Source organism: Leptodactylus fuscus, chromosome 5 (genome assembly GCF_031893055.1).
Source record: "Leptodactylus fuscus isolate aLepFus1 chromosome 5, aLepFus1.hap2, whole genome shotgun sequence".
NCBI classification, from domain to species: Eukaryota; Metazoa; Chordata; class Amphibia; order Anura; family Leptodactylidae; genus Leptodactylus; species Leptodactylus fuscus.
Genome location: NC_134269.1, coordinates 32,799,363 through 32,814,293, shown reverse-complemented (window position 1 = coordinate 32,814,293; position 14,931 = coordinate 32,799,363). Strand labels below are relative to the sequence as shown.

The window sequence follows — 14,931 nt, the reverse complement described above, 5'->3', positions numbered from 1 at the left end:
TGAAATAATCCTCAGCAGACAATAGTTATCTGCTGAGAAACGTTCTTTCTGGAGTTGAGGTAAACGGAATAGCTCAAAACAGGATCCAAAAGGGAGGTCAGGTGGAAGCCAAAGGTCATACACCGGAGGTCAGGAAGGTGCCAAATCAGGATCACAGAGGGGAGGTCTGTAAAGCAAGCCAGGTTGAACACATACAGGGAATCCAAGTTCAGGGACAGGAGGCAGAAAGCAGGTGACAGGGAGCAAAAAAGGAAAACAGGAGGGCTCGTTGCTAGGGGAACTGATGCCGTAAGTAACGGAATAACTAGCAGTGGGTCAGAACCAAAATGAGGCCTAAATAGCCTCAGGCCCACCGCTGAACCCCCTGACCCCAGAAGTGCTGGTCCCGGAGCTAGGGGGAAACCGGAACCTCCACACACTCAAGCGGAGGCCTCTGGCATACCGCAGCACCGGAACCAGCAGTGATTCCGGCGCTGGACAGGGATCGGGTCGGGCGCCTCTGCGCAGCACAGCGGAGACCCCGGCCTGTCCTAACAAGTGCTTGGGGCTTGTTCCGGTGGAAGTTCTTTCCGCACATGACCGCTGAGTAAAAGAAAAGGAACTGGGCATCACTCACCTATGTCCTCTGTGACGTCCCAGTTCCTTACCTTGAATAGGTGAGTGGTTTTTTTTTTTTTTTTTCATTTTTCACTTTCCCTAGCTTTCTTGCAAAAACCTGTAATTCCTGGACAAACTCTTTAAGTTGGGCCATACACTTCAGCTGCCCTGCTTAATCTCCCCCACATATGAATGCTTGGCCCACACAATAAATACCATTTCGCCCTGTCATGCCCCATTGATACAAAGTGGAGGGACTCTGCTCGGCCTCTGGCACCTGTGTCAACATGGTCTAAAAAATTTATTTGAAAGACTAGAAATGGAAATTTTTGTTGATTTTTTTTTTTCCAATAATTTGTAGAAACTGGGCAGTGAACGAACCCAATTTTTATGCATCCAGAGAACATTGTGCAGAGAACCTGTCGGGACCCTGGAATGATGCAAACTGTGCAGAAAAACGGAATTATATCTGTGAGAAAAATCGTTTCTGCTGAAATACATGCTGTGGTGTATGACCAGATGCCAAAGAAATCAGAGACACGGGTTTCTCGGGTTTATTTCCAATACTGCTTCAGTGGGTTGTATAACAAGGGTGTGCTATTATAGACAGATACGCGGGTGCCAAGATTTCGGTTGGGGTCTCGGTAGGGAGGTTGGTTAGGGTGATTAGACTGTTGGTTAATGGTGACTAAGTTGGGTTTATTTAGACAAGACCACTACATTTAATATCTTATTTAATATGGTGGGGGGCAATACTTTCAATAATGCCCCAGGTGTTTCCTAAGTGAAAGATTTTCCAGGTCATCAATTAAAAAAAAAAAATCAGCGGGGTTCCAACACCTGGACTCCCCAGCTAATCAGCTGTTTGAATGATCCGTGGTACCTATGTCAGCGCTGTGATCTCTTCTCTGTTTACATAGCGCCACTCATTTCTAGTGGCCATGTAATGTAACTACAGCCTCGTCCTTATACGTCTATGGGACAAGACTGTAATTATATCACAAGGTAACTGTAAACAAACAGTATGCAATGCAAAGAGCTGCCCCCCCCATACAGCTGATCAGTGAGGGCTCACTACTATTCCCTGTGAGCAGTTCAGCCAGTAAATGAAACATCACAGCAGCATGTGACCCTGAATGTCGGAGTGATTTATTACATTGTCAAAAATGTGGTGCTGATTGGACTGAAGAAGAACTGTGACACAACATAGACCCCAGGGAGACAGTTTGGGCAGTGTCCCATTATTTAATTCCAGGGGAGAGGGGAGAGTAAGCAGGCAGATGAATCATGGGAAATGTAGTTTGTCCACAGATTCACTGTATGTAAATAACAATGATACAAGGAGCAGCAAGTAAAACAAAGTCAAGTAAAGGCTGCACAAGGGAACAGTGAGGATTCATCGTTACTAGAGATGAGCGAACAGTGTTCTATCGAACACATGTTCGATCGGATATCAGGGTGTTCGCCATGTTCGAATCGAATCGAACACCGCGTGGTAAAGTGCGCCAAAATTCGATTCCCCTCCCACCTTCCCTGGCGCCTTTTTTGCACCAATAACAGCGCAGGGGAGGTGGGACAGGAACTACGACACCGGGGGCATTGAAAAAAATTGGAAAAAGTCATTGGCTGCCGAAATCAGGTGACCTCCATTTTAGACGAATAGTGGATTTCAAATCCGGGTCATATGAGAATGTGAACTTTGTGACTATGAGACAGGGATAGCTGTACAGGCAGGGATAGCTAGGGATAACCTTTATTTAGGGGGGAATGTTATTAAAAATAACTTTTTGGGGCTCTATCGGGTGTGTAATTATGATTTTTGTGAGATAAACTTTTTCCCATAGGGATGCATTGGCCAGTGCTGATTGGCCGAATTCCGTACTCTGGCCAATCAGTGCTGGCCAATGCATTCTATTAGCTTGATGAAGCAGAGTGTGCACAAGGGTTCAAGCGCACCCTCGGCTCTGATGTAGCAGAGCCGAGGCTGCACAAGGGTTCAAGCGCACCCTCGGCTCTGATGTAGGAGAGCCGAGGGTGCACTTGAACCCTTGTGCACCCTCGGCTCTGCTACATCAGAGCCGAGGGTGCGCTTGAACCCTTGTGCACACTCTGCTTCATCAAGCTAATAGAATGCATTGGCCAGCGCTGATTGGCCAGAGTACGGAATTCGGCCAATCAGCGCTGGCTCTGCTGGAGGAGGCGGAGTCTAAGGTCGGACCTGAATGGAGACTGGTGTGGAGCGATCTTAGACTCCGCCTCCTCCAGCAGAGCCAGCGCTGATTGGCCGAATTCCGTACTCTGGCCAATCAGCACTGGCTAATGCATTGTATTGGCGTGATGAAGCAGTGCTGAATGTGTGTGCTTAGCACACACATTCAGCTCTACTTCATCGGGCTAATAGAATGCATTGGCCAATCAGCGCTGGCCAATGCATTCTATTAGCGTGAACTGAGTTTGCACAGGGGTTCTAGTGCACCCTCGGCTCTGCTACATCAGATTGCTACATCTGATGTAGCAGTGCCGAGTGTGCATCAGATGTGTAGTTGAGCAAAACTGACTCAGCACTGCTAAGTCTCTGCATTCGCATAGGAATGCATTGGCCAGCCTTCGGCCAATCAGCGCTGGCTCTGCCGAAGGAGGCGGAGTCTAAGGTCGGACCTGAATGGAGACTGGTGTGGAGCGATCTTAGACTCCGCCTTCTCCAGCAGAGCCAGCGCTGATTGGTCGAGTTCCGTACTCTGGCCAATCAGCACTGGCCAATGCATTTCTATGGGGAAAAGTTAGCTTGCGAAAATCGCAAACTGACAGGGATTTCCATGAAATAAAGTGACTTTTATGCCCTCAGACATGCTTCCCCTGCTGTCCCAGTGTCATTCCAGGGTGTTGGTATCATTTCCTGGGGTGTCATAGTGGACTTGGTGACCCTCCAGACACGAATTTGGGTTTCCCCCTTAATGAGTTTATGTTCCCCATAGACTATAATGGGGTTCGAAACCCATTCGAACACTCGAACAGTGAGCGGCTGTTCGAATCGAATTTCGAACCTCGAACATTTTAGTGTTCGCTCATCTCTAATCGTTACTATGGATGTATTTGCAGATAATTTTTAGAAGTTGGAAATGCAGATTGTCCACTGTAAAAAATAATAGAATCAGAATTGCTGTTTTGCTTCTCCTGCTCCTAAAAAAAAATGAATAAAAAGCAATGAAAAAGTACCCTAAAATATTACCTGGAAAGAATGATGTGATGTCTTACAAAAAGTGAGCCCACACAGCTCATGGGAAAATAAATTGTTAATGGTCTTTGAACTGAAGTGGTTTTATTGTGCAAAAATAGTAAAACATAAGAACACTACATACTGTAAATTTGGCATCTCCATGATCCACAGAGTAAAGTTAACATGTCATTCTTTACAACAAGGGAACGCCAGCGACAGCGCATGTCCTCATCCTGCATTGCAACCAGCGCCGCACCTCCCATGAGGCGACCTGAAGCGAGCGCTTCAGGCGACGCTATGGCAGGGCCCCAGGGAGGGCGGCATTTTTTCTTACCTAAGCCAGTGGACTGGCTTAGCACGGAGCGGTGGATTGGGGAGGCCACTGGAGCAGTGCTCCTCCCCTCACACTAAGGCAGAGAGCAGGTCTTCTCCGTGCCTGCGAATGGTGCTAAGCCCCGCCCCTTCACTAAGCCCCACCCCTCCACCACACCCCCTCCTGGGGGGGGGGGCGGCTTTCTTTAGTTCGCTTCGGGCGGCGAAAGGGGCAGGTTCACCCCTGATTGCAACTAGAGATGAGCGAACAGTAAAATATTCGATATTCGTTTCGAATAGCCCCTCAATATTTGACTATTTGAACGAATATCGAACCCCTTTATAGTCTATGGGGAAAAATACTCGTTTCAGGGGATCCCACTCTTCGACTCAGGAGGGTCACCAAGTCCACTATCACACCCCAGGAAATGATGCCAACACCCCTGCAATGCAACTGGGACAGCAGAGGAAGCATGCCTGGGCGCATATATCATGCCCAAGTCATTGTATTACGTTGGGATCCCTGTCAGCTTGCGATATGCGCAAGCTGACTTTTTCCCATAGGAATGCATTGACCAGCGTTGATTGGCCGAATGCCATACAGAGTACAGCATTCGGCCAATCAACGCTGGTTCTGCTCATCTGTGAGGAGGCGGAGTCTAAGATCGGACCAGAATGGAGACTGCTGTGGACCGATCTTAGACTCCGCCTCCTCCGGCAGAACCAGCGTTGATTGACCGAATGCTGTACTTTGTATGGCATTCGGCCAATCAATGCTGGTCAATGCATTCCTATGCAGAGATGTAGCAGTGCTGGCTGTGCGCTCAGCTCGAGTACTCTGGAGATGCAGCCAAGCTGAGCACACGGCCGGCACTGCTACACCGGAGAACCGCTGCTACACCAGAGAACTGCTGAACCCTGCTGCACACTCAGCTGGTTATGGAAATGCTGTGTAAACAATGAGAGGAATAAGTTCACATAGCAGGCAAACAAAGCAGCATTTCTAAATCAATATATTTAGGAAAAGTCTTCAATTTACATAAGCTACCAGTATAGATAGGATCCTTGAGATGGGACAACCCTTTAAAGCTGCATATGTAAATAATTTGTGGAGATAAACACACTCTGCAATTTCTAGGACACTGGCCACCCCTAATCAGTCAGGTGACAGCCAGCGGCCAGGGATAAGATCTGGAAATCTTCCTTCTGAAGTGAGGTGTGAGTATCACTTTAACTGTCTAAGGTTCTTGACTTACTATTATCTTGAGGTGTGGGAATGGGTTAAAAACAATTCACAAAAGTTTATTTTTACAAAGCTATAAAAGAAATGACGATCCTGAAAGCAATATAAACACAAAGTAGAAGGGAAATCCTATAGGGGTATAGAGGCAGCAATAACACCTTGTACTGACAACAGAGTGGGCCAACAGGTATCTCTAGTATGTAGAAACCACTGTAGATGTCTTTAGGCTCTGTTCACATGAACAGCAAAAATGGCTATGTGACGGACATTTTTTAAAAAAACATTGGCTCAGATTTACTATTATGGCTACGACTAGACACTTGTGGCACATTTTTGGAGCAATGTGGCACATCTCTGGCACATTTTGCTACATCTATTTTGGACTAAAAATTTTTGAAATGCTAAACATGTGGGCGTGAGATCTCAGAAAAGGAAGACATGGCTTAAAAGCGTCATAGTGAGCCAAAATAATGTCCTAAAAGGTGGCATAAATGGTTAATAGACTATCAAAACATAGGATATGTCCTATTCCAGACCATTTGTCACAGATCCCCATAGACCATGTTATGGGACTATAGTCCAATATCACTGGTTATGAATGTTTTATATTTTTGCAGGAATTTTGACATCCTAGTTTCAGGGCATATTTGTATTTCATAGCTTTGGGGCCCTTTACATGTGTGACTGATGTGACCCCTATAGCTACAGTATAATATAGGATAGATCTCAACATGTTCTTAACCTTTTACAGATATAAAACAATCTGTCAGTACAGCTCCGATCATTCCAAGGTCCGGATATGGTTTCTCCACAGTGCTCAGTTTTGCCATAATAATTGGGCTCGTTCACATCCCAATTGCTGTAAATGAATAAATAAGAATAAGGGTCAGAAGTGGTGACGGCTCTCATCAGACTTATTAGACCATACATGCCCTGCTAAGAATTCTGGGTAAGGAATATGCAGATAAGATCTCATTAAAGCAAATTATTTTTTTTCACTAATTAGGTCTTACCCGTAAATTAGAACAAGTATATACTCAAGTATAAGCCGAATTTTTAAGCACAGTTTTTGCTCCATTGATTCCAGCACAGTTGGAATTGTTTCTCTATCCCTCACCATTCCTGAGCAATTAGTGCAATTATTTTCCGCACCCAATATGTTAAATAGACTCTCTAATGTCAGGTAGGAGGTCCCTGGCTGGAGCATAGAGTCTGTGACCACCCATCTGGCAGTAGAGAGCATCATTACTATAATGGGTGTTGTAACAGCACCAATGGCTCAGGAATGGTGGGGGCTAGACAAAAAATTCCAACTGTGCTGGAATCAGTGGAGGGGCCACTATTGAAGAATGCAAAGAACTTCATTTAATGAAGGCGGTGAACTGTCCTCTTTACCAAGGTCTATTACTTCAAGTTTCGGGAGTGGGTTATAGAAGATTAAAAATCAGCGACTACAAGAGCAATCCTGATAGCAATATCAATATATAAATATAATATAAAACACTATGCAGCCAACTTTTTGGAGTTTTAAGTTCTTATTTTAAACTTTACCATACTTAAGACATATATTTAATCCTAATACGTTGGTGAGTTTATGGTCGCTTCAAATACTAGATAGATGTTTTTATGTAAACCACTGTTTAGTTACTACTATAGGTAGGTTCCTCAATGATGGGGGTCGGCAATCTCCACCAAATGTGATGCACCTGCTTACTAACTGCACATGTACTTTCACTGCTTTTATTGGCGTGTCCTGGCGAATAGCAGTAAATACATGCATTGGGCAGCGCCTCGCGTTATAGGATTTTGGTATAGGAGTCGACAACCTTACAATAATTTCACAGCACGAGATGCGCCTCATTTTCATTCTTGTAATAAAACAAGCAAAACGTTTGCTGCCTCCTGCTCTATGAGATTCTCATATGAAAGACTCCGGCTCAAAACTTACGTAAAGCTGATTTCTGTCCCATCCAGCCACTTCCAGATGTGAACTTCTCCTGGGTCTCGTCTCAGTCCAATCCAATATCTCCTGCCAAACTGAAATAATTTCTTCAAAGTCTCCTAGGAACATTAAGTGTAATGAAGAATTTTTAGATTATTGTTAAATCAATTTTACCATCGATAGGGGGCAGTAAAAAAATTACTTGTTATAGCAAAAAAGGTCGATCAGAACCAAGTTATCAGGAGCACAGGAGACCGTAAGTCCCTCTAAAGGTTCCAGTGCTGCCAGGGCTGTAATCTCCAGCAGTAATAGAAATGAAAGGAGCACCAGTTACACAAGCGCATTGGAGCGGGATTAACAGGGAGGCCTAAGGGTAAGCTCACACACATTTTTGGTCAGGATTTTGAGGCCGTATCCGCTTCAAAATCCTGATGAAAAAGATGGCTCCCATTGAAATCAATGCGAGCCGCTCAGGTCTTTTTTCCCAGAGCCGGTCTGTTCGTGCTCCCGGAAAGAGAAGCGAGATGCTCATTTTTCTAGCCGTTTCACCTCGCGATTCGGACTGAAGGAACTCCCTCTTCCGGACTAGGTCCATTCAGTCATGGCTACCGGGTTTTTGGTCCGGAACTTGAGGTGGCCTCCGACTCAGGTTCTGGACCAAAAAACTCCGTCTGAACTTACCCGTAGGGAGAATCAGATGCGTATTCCCTGTCCTGTGGATAGAGGATAAGTGACCATAATGGTACCATCCTTTTAACGTCATATGTATGGTAAACATTGTAATGGCGAACAATAAAAGTTTTGTTAAAATTTTTGTACATTTTTCTTCCAGCGGGAAAGAAATCACCCCTTTTCTTTATTTTAATTCCTAAAATTTCCAGTGAGGCCAAGCATTAGAAAGAGAAAGAACAAAGTTATAAGACCAAATAAGCAATTGTCAAATATAACATATCATCCCTTACTGTAAGTGAAAGTGTTCTATCTCAAAAGACCAACTTTTATACAGCAGTGTGGGTCCACTGTGCTATTAACCTTCTGTAACTTGGGGTTACTCCTGAGGGTGTTTCTAAGTGGTACCCCTGGATTTCACCAACTATCCATAGATGGAGAATCCTTGTTCATCATGTATGGCACTGAATATGACTTCTCCCTGGCAATACTTATGGACCATCCTCCTCTCCCTTTCCCCATCTTAGTTGGGAAATGGCTAGGAAATAGGGCAATCCATAGATGACCATGAGGTCACTGTCCACAAGTTCTTATGCCTGACTGTCCAAGAAGTTTTAAAGCAACAAAACCTACCTTGGCAAAATATCTGATCTGATCTTGATGGCAGGAAGAAACATTCCCCCACTGACATTACTTGTATACACACATACCAATGTAAAATACTGATGACACGTGCATAAGCACTACATTTACTAATGATAGATACATGAACAATATAATTCAGTAATGTTACCTAACAACTGGAATCCTTTCTTCACATAAGATGGTAGAATTTATTAAAAACATATATCGGAAAAGTTCTTAAAATGCCCTGATCTATAAATCTAAAATAAAGCTGATGTTCACAGCTCTTACCGACTCGGTCTTGTCCTTCACCATAACAAGGACAGAATTCAGTTTGTTGCATTCAGCTCGAGACTTATCCCAGGTCATTTCTTCCCCGGACACAAAATAACATGATTGACCAACCTTAGACCAACCAATAGGGCACAGAGTGCAGATATTGTCTGTGAGAAGAGAATACACATCAGAAATGCGGGTACACATCAGAAGAAGACTCCAAGGGACCGCCATATGCAGGGAGGATGGCCAGGAGAAGTGGGTATAACAGTTTATTATGCTGCCGCACTTCCCCTGTTCCTATTATACTCTGAATAGACCCCAATGTATAACAACAAGTGTGGCCCCAAACACCTGGAGGGCCAAACCTCATGAATATTCTTTTAAATGAATCTCGTGAGCTTCAGCCATCTCTATTAGTGGGTAGTGAACTCCAAACATTTTTTGGAAAATTCACAAATTTTACAAATCGGTTCGCTCGTCTGTAGATGAAATCTTCTGGAGTTTGTACATAATGGTTGCTGTCTGAATAGCTTGTTTGCCATAGACTGAATGTTTGCTATGTGTATATCCACTGCAATTCTGCCACTTAGCGGCCCAACAGGATTATGGACTATTATAGTAATAAAGTAAATAAAGTTCTCCTATGCAGATCTCCAAGGCCAGCTGAATCTACGTAGTTTTTACACTAGGCTGTCGAGGATGTCTGAGTCCTCCTTGAAGGAACTGCGGGTTATATCTATTGAGAAAGTCCAGTGCATGAGCTGCGAGTGAAGCTGAGAGCAATGGGAAGATGCTGCATCTGAGGCTGATGGGGCTGAAGCCGAAGTCAGGAGTGGATTCAACGGAACGGAAACGTCTAAAAACTTCCTTTGTATTTTCCATTCCTTTTCACTCCTTACTTTGGCTCCAAAAATGCAACAAAATGTGCAAAAAAAAAACAGTTTCCACAATGTGGGGCTTTAGTCCAAAGGGGTTTTTGGGATTAAGGATATTACATATGCATGCTTGCCAACTCTCTCAAATTTGCTCTCACTGTCCCTAATTTACAGAGACAGTTCTGGCAATGTTAGAGAAGGTGCAAGAGAAGGTGCGACAGGAGCAACGAGGAGTCCAAAGAAGAGGGGAGAAGTAGGTGGAATTGAGAAGACCATAAACTCAGCTGCCAAATTTGGGGGGAAGCAAGAAGAAATTCTATTACCAAATACGGGGGCACACTAAGGAGGAACAGCAGTATTACCGAGTAGACGCACTAAGGAGGCAAAATTACTGAGGCCACCAAGATAACAATTCCTATTGTTCGTAGAAGAAAGTACTTGGTTGGCTGAATTCCCTAGAGTGATTTGGTAACTGGAGGAGATCCTAACTGCTCCTGTCTCTCCCATATATGAGGGGGATACTGATGTGCTTGGTTTCTACCGCACAATAGTTCTGTGAAGCTTAACAGAGAGGTTTCCCATAGCAATGGATTTATTGGAGCAGCCAATACAAGAGTTCAATGAAGTTTTATGACCTACAGTTCACTGTGCGGCTATTTACCTTCAGTGACATTTTAGGGTCTCTGTTACCCTTATATAGATTCAGAGCTACCAACTCTGGTGAGAATTATGACAATAACATCAGACACCTAGTGTGTTACGTACCCAATGTCTTATTAATCTGCTTTACGTTGGCCAAGAGTATGTCTTGCAATTTCACTGCAAAATAAAACAGAATGTGGAATATTATTACTGTGTTATATCTACAGAGCTTAAAACTAGACCAAACAGTCCATAGGAGAGCCAGATTACACCAAAGCTCACAATGTGGGATAGATTTAGTGCACCTTGTTTACCACTTTTCTCTTTCTTACGCCACCTCCTGGTTGACTTTTTACAGAACAATAGTTCTAAATTACTTTTTTTGGGCTCAAAATGCAGCCGAATACATGCAGCCGAATAGTTTTGGCACAAATTGAGACTGAATTTTGAACCATTTTGATAATATAAAAAACAAAAAAGTTGAGAGTCTTCAGTAGTTGATACCTTTTTTAATGGCTAACTCATAATGATGACAGATTATAACGTTTCGAAGCTCTAGGCTTCTTCTTCTAAATAAAAACAATTTCTGCAGGCTGCATATTTATGTGCAACAGGACACATAGGGATAGAATTTTAGGAGGGGGGAAGAGGCTTATTGGTATGTACAAGTAAACAAATCCACAGTTCCCAGGTTCTTATCTTTATGGCTGTCTCAGGTCAGTGATTTCTGTAGGATGCCATGAACCCATGTGAAAGGTTCATTCCATTCTCCAGAGCGTTAAGTAAGGTCATGCAGGGGGGCGTGGCCTGACTGCAGAGGCGAGCAGACGTGCACCATCTCGGCTCCGCTGATATTTGGCGTTAATTTGATAACATCAGCCTTTGCAAGGCCTCTATTCCTAAGACCTTGACTCAAGAGACATCCCCCGGTCTCCGTGAACAGTTTTTGAGAGCACTTGGGACGTACACCGGCTGGTATAACTGTGACAAGATTGCGGCCTACCTGATCTCCATGCAACCGCCTGCCATCTTGCTGTCGGCACCGAGCGTCGGCCCTGCATCCACCTGCTGCGCCTGGTGAGAGACTGCTGGCATTCCTGGGGATACAGAGGGGACGGACCAACCACCGTGGAAGGAAGAGGGAGAGTAGCTACTGTCCTCCGTCTGTGCCCTGCTCCAGGCTTTGCGTGGTCCCCGGCCGGGTGAGGCCTACTTCCGGAGAGCAGCCACTGCGGCTTCAGGAGAGAAGCTAACCAACCAGAGACATCCACACCTCCTGCCTTCTCCCAGCCCCGTCATCCAACACCTACTGCAGAAAGACGTTTGCTCTGCCGGACTAAGGGTGCATTCACACTGAGTAAACGCTAGCTTATTTTGTAGAGTAAAATTACACTTGCAAATTTTGCTATCCCATTGACTTCCATGATATTTTTTTACAAGTGTAAAAATACGCCTGTAAAATATACGCCTGTAAAAAATACGCCTGTAAAAAATACGCCTGTAAAATGTCATTGAAGTCAATGGGATAGCAAAATTTACAAGTGTAATTTTACTCTACAAAATAAGCTAGCGTTTACTCAGTGTGAATGCACCCTAACACGAGCTCTGACTCACCGTGCTATCTCCACTACCCAGTTAAGTGCTGTTCTCCCCCTCCCCCCCCAGAGACGAGCTTCTCTTTGCTACTCTCTATCCTAAGGACTGCATGTACGGCCCTGAAGACTGAGTATACTGCATTCTTCTGGACATTGTGTTTCCCAGGACAACAGTAAACTTGCTATACTAGAGGGCCATAGCTGAAGGTCTGAGAACCCTTGCTCTGTCTGCACTATTGATGTGAGCCTCCCTCCCCCTCCCTTTACATCTGGCACACATAGACAGTGTCCCTTGGGACTAACTGACAACACTTCCACTGGTGAAGGGGTTAATGCAGTGTGTAAGGGAACTCTTCTGCTCTCTGAACCCCTTGCTCTACCTGCTGCCTGGCATCCCTGCATAGCCTGAAGTGGAGACACCTCACCCCCCCTGCTGTTTGGCTCCCATCCTGACACTTTCTGCTGGGACATTCTGCTAACTCTGTGAGTACTCCCTACTGTTTTTTGGACTTTCTTACCCTCTTCAGAGACCTTTCTAGCAGGGAAATTTTTTTTTTTGTTGTCGTGCACTACAGTGGTGTGAAGGGAGTGCTGAGCCCCTACTCCACCATCAGGGGGGGCTCCTCACCTTCCTCCACTTGCTGTGTGTTCCACGTTCTGCAGTATATCCCCACGGAACTAGCACTTCTCCCATTGCTCCTTTTGCACCTCATGGGTACCAGGTTTGACTATGGAACTGTGTGACCGCCTCATGTAAGGCCTGGTGATACTGCGAGTGTACCTTCATTACCTTCTATGGTCGCTTCTCATTGTGATATGTCCAGAAGACGTCCTAACACCTCTACTGCTCCTTCCCGCATGCCGAGTCGCTCTCTTACTCACTCACCGTCAATCTCTACCTTCCTGTCCCGATCTGGAACCTCGGCTACTGGGTCTGCCACTGATGACATGGCTCCTCCATCTCCTCCGCTTCGCCAATCGCAGCCACCTCCTTCACTGTCTGCCACCCTCCCTGGACATGACGTGCAATCCATGGATTCAGCCTCCCTGCCCTGCTCGGCAGCCCATATTGCCTCTGCGGACTTTCAGCTACTTCGGGACCTTATTCAAGCTCTGCCCACTAAACAGGACCTGGATGCTGTAGTTTCCCGAATGGAACAATCCCAGGCACAGGCCCTCGGTGCGATCCAGTCTGATGTGTCTCAACTTACTACTAGGGCTGACGCTACTGATCAAACACTGTCCTCTTTGGAACAACGCCTGTCTGCAGTGGAGAGCAATCAAACCCACTCTGAGGCCCGCCTTCAACAAATTGCTTTGCTCCTGGATGACCAGGAGAACCGGGGTCGCAGAAATAATATTCGATTACGAGGAGTGCCAGAAAAAGGCCCTCAGGATGATCTGATCAGCCGTATTAATACCATTTTCAATATGGCGACTCAACGCCCGCTGGATGCTACCTTCATGATGGACCGTGTGCATAGAGTCCAACGTTCTGGCCCGCTTGACCCTGCTAATCCTAGAGATGTTCTGTGTAGACTACATTACTTCACGGACAAGGAACATATCCTGAGGTGTGCCTGGGATATGGGATCGGTGCCTTTTGAGAATGCCTCTGTCAAGCTCTACCCAGACGTCTCATCCCGCACATTGGCTATGCGCCGTGCCCTTCAGCCGGTGTTGACTCTGATTAAGGACTGTGGAGGTTCCTATAGGTGGGGTCATCCCTTCCATTTGATTGTTCGTGTTGGCTCGTTTTCGATTGTTGTCCGTTCCCCGGCGGACTTGCCTGATTTGTTTGCCTCCCTGGATGTGCGCCCTGTCTCAGTCCCGAACTGGCTTGCTCTGGATTCCTCCCGCCCTACTATATCCAGGCGCGGCCGCGGTTCCAGGCGTTCTTCTTCGGCTGCTTCCAGAGAGAGACCTCGGCGAAACTCATCTCCACGACGTCTTCCAATACCGGATCCGCCTGGGTCTCCGCTCCGCCAACCAGATCTCTCAGCTCAGCTTCCCATTGAAGCATGAGCCCTCATGCCGCCGGTCTTTGATCTGCCCACAGGACAGTGTTAATATCCTTTTATGTTGAGTGGTCTTGGACTTGTTTCGCGGTTGGTGGACATTTTCACTATGTTTATTTTATTTTGTTCTGTGACTACTCTGTTCCTCTTGATCCTGTGCCTGCTGGGCTTTATAGATGGCCCTTGTTGATATTGCTGTGTTTTTATACAATGTTGTTATTTGGACCTTAGAGTCAGTTTGTAGCCCTGTGCTTCCTATCCCTTTACACTTTGTTGGGGGTGGGGGCATAGGGTCTTCCTTACCAGGTACACTCGTGGTGCTTGCGGGCCCACTTCTCCCCCATCTTTTCTTACTCCCTCACTCCTTCCTGTCTGTTGTTGTGCCCCTGGCCCATTTGTCTAGGGGTAGTTAGATTTGTTCTACTCTTGGTTCTTTTTCCCTTTCCTTTCTCCCCCCCCCCCTCATTCTTTACTGCTCTCCTTCCTCTACTCTGTTACTTTTCTCTCTTTTTTTTTCTTTCCCTCCCCTTTACCCTCTTCAATTCTTCGCCCTCTCCCCTCCCTCCCCCCCCCCTCTCCCCCCTTTTTTTTTTTTTTTTTTTTCCCTCTGCTCCTAGGGTGTGAGCTGGGAAAGCCCCTCTCCCTCAATGCCTCCGCTTGATCGCCTTTCCTCCATCACAGTGGGCTCCCTCAATGTGAGAGGCCTTCATAGTCCAGAGAAGCGCTCCGTACTCTTCAATCTGCTCAAAGGTAAGCGCCTTCATGTTGTGTTTTTGCAGGAAACTCACCATTGCTCTACCAAGCCATACAAGTTGACTAATGCTTGGTTTCCTCATGCATATCATAGCTCTTCTCCTGACCCTAAATCCAGAGGGACTAGTATCTTGATTTCTCGCTCCCTGCCTTGGGAACATTTGG

The 14,931-nt window shown here is 45.7% G+C and overlaps 1 protein-coding gene across 1 annotated transcript in view; it reads right to left on the bottom strand.

Moving 5' to 3' along the window:
* Positions 1-6,064: 6,064 nt before the first annotated feature.
* The window catches only part of LOC142204479 (uncharacterized), a 31,428-nt gene continuing 22,561 nt past the window's right edge, over positions 6,065-14,931 (bottom strand). Inside the window, exons 9-12 of the mRNA XM_075275791.1 lie at positions 10,524-10,577; positions 8,896-9,047; positions 7,318-7,430; positions 6,065-6,228 (exon numbers count right to left, since the gene is read on the bottom strand). Of these exons, the coding sequence (XP_075131892.1) occupies positions 6,096-6,228; positions 7,318-7,430; positions 8,896-9,047; positions 10,524-10,577 (452 nt within the window). The 3' untranslated portion in view covers positions 6,065-6,095. The remainder of the gene's footprint in view (positions 6,229-7,317; positions 7,431-8,895; positions 9,048-10,523; positions 10,578-14,931) is intronic.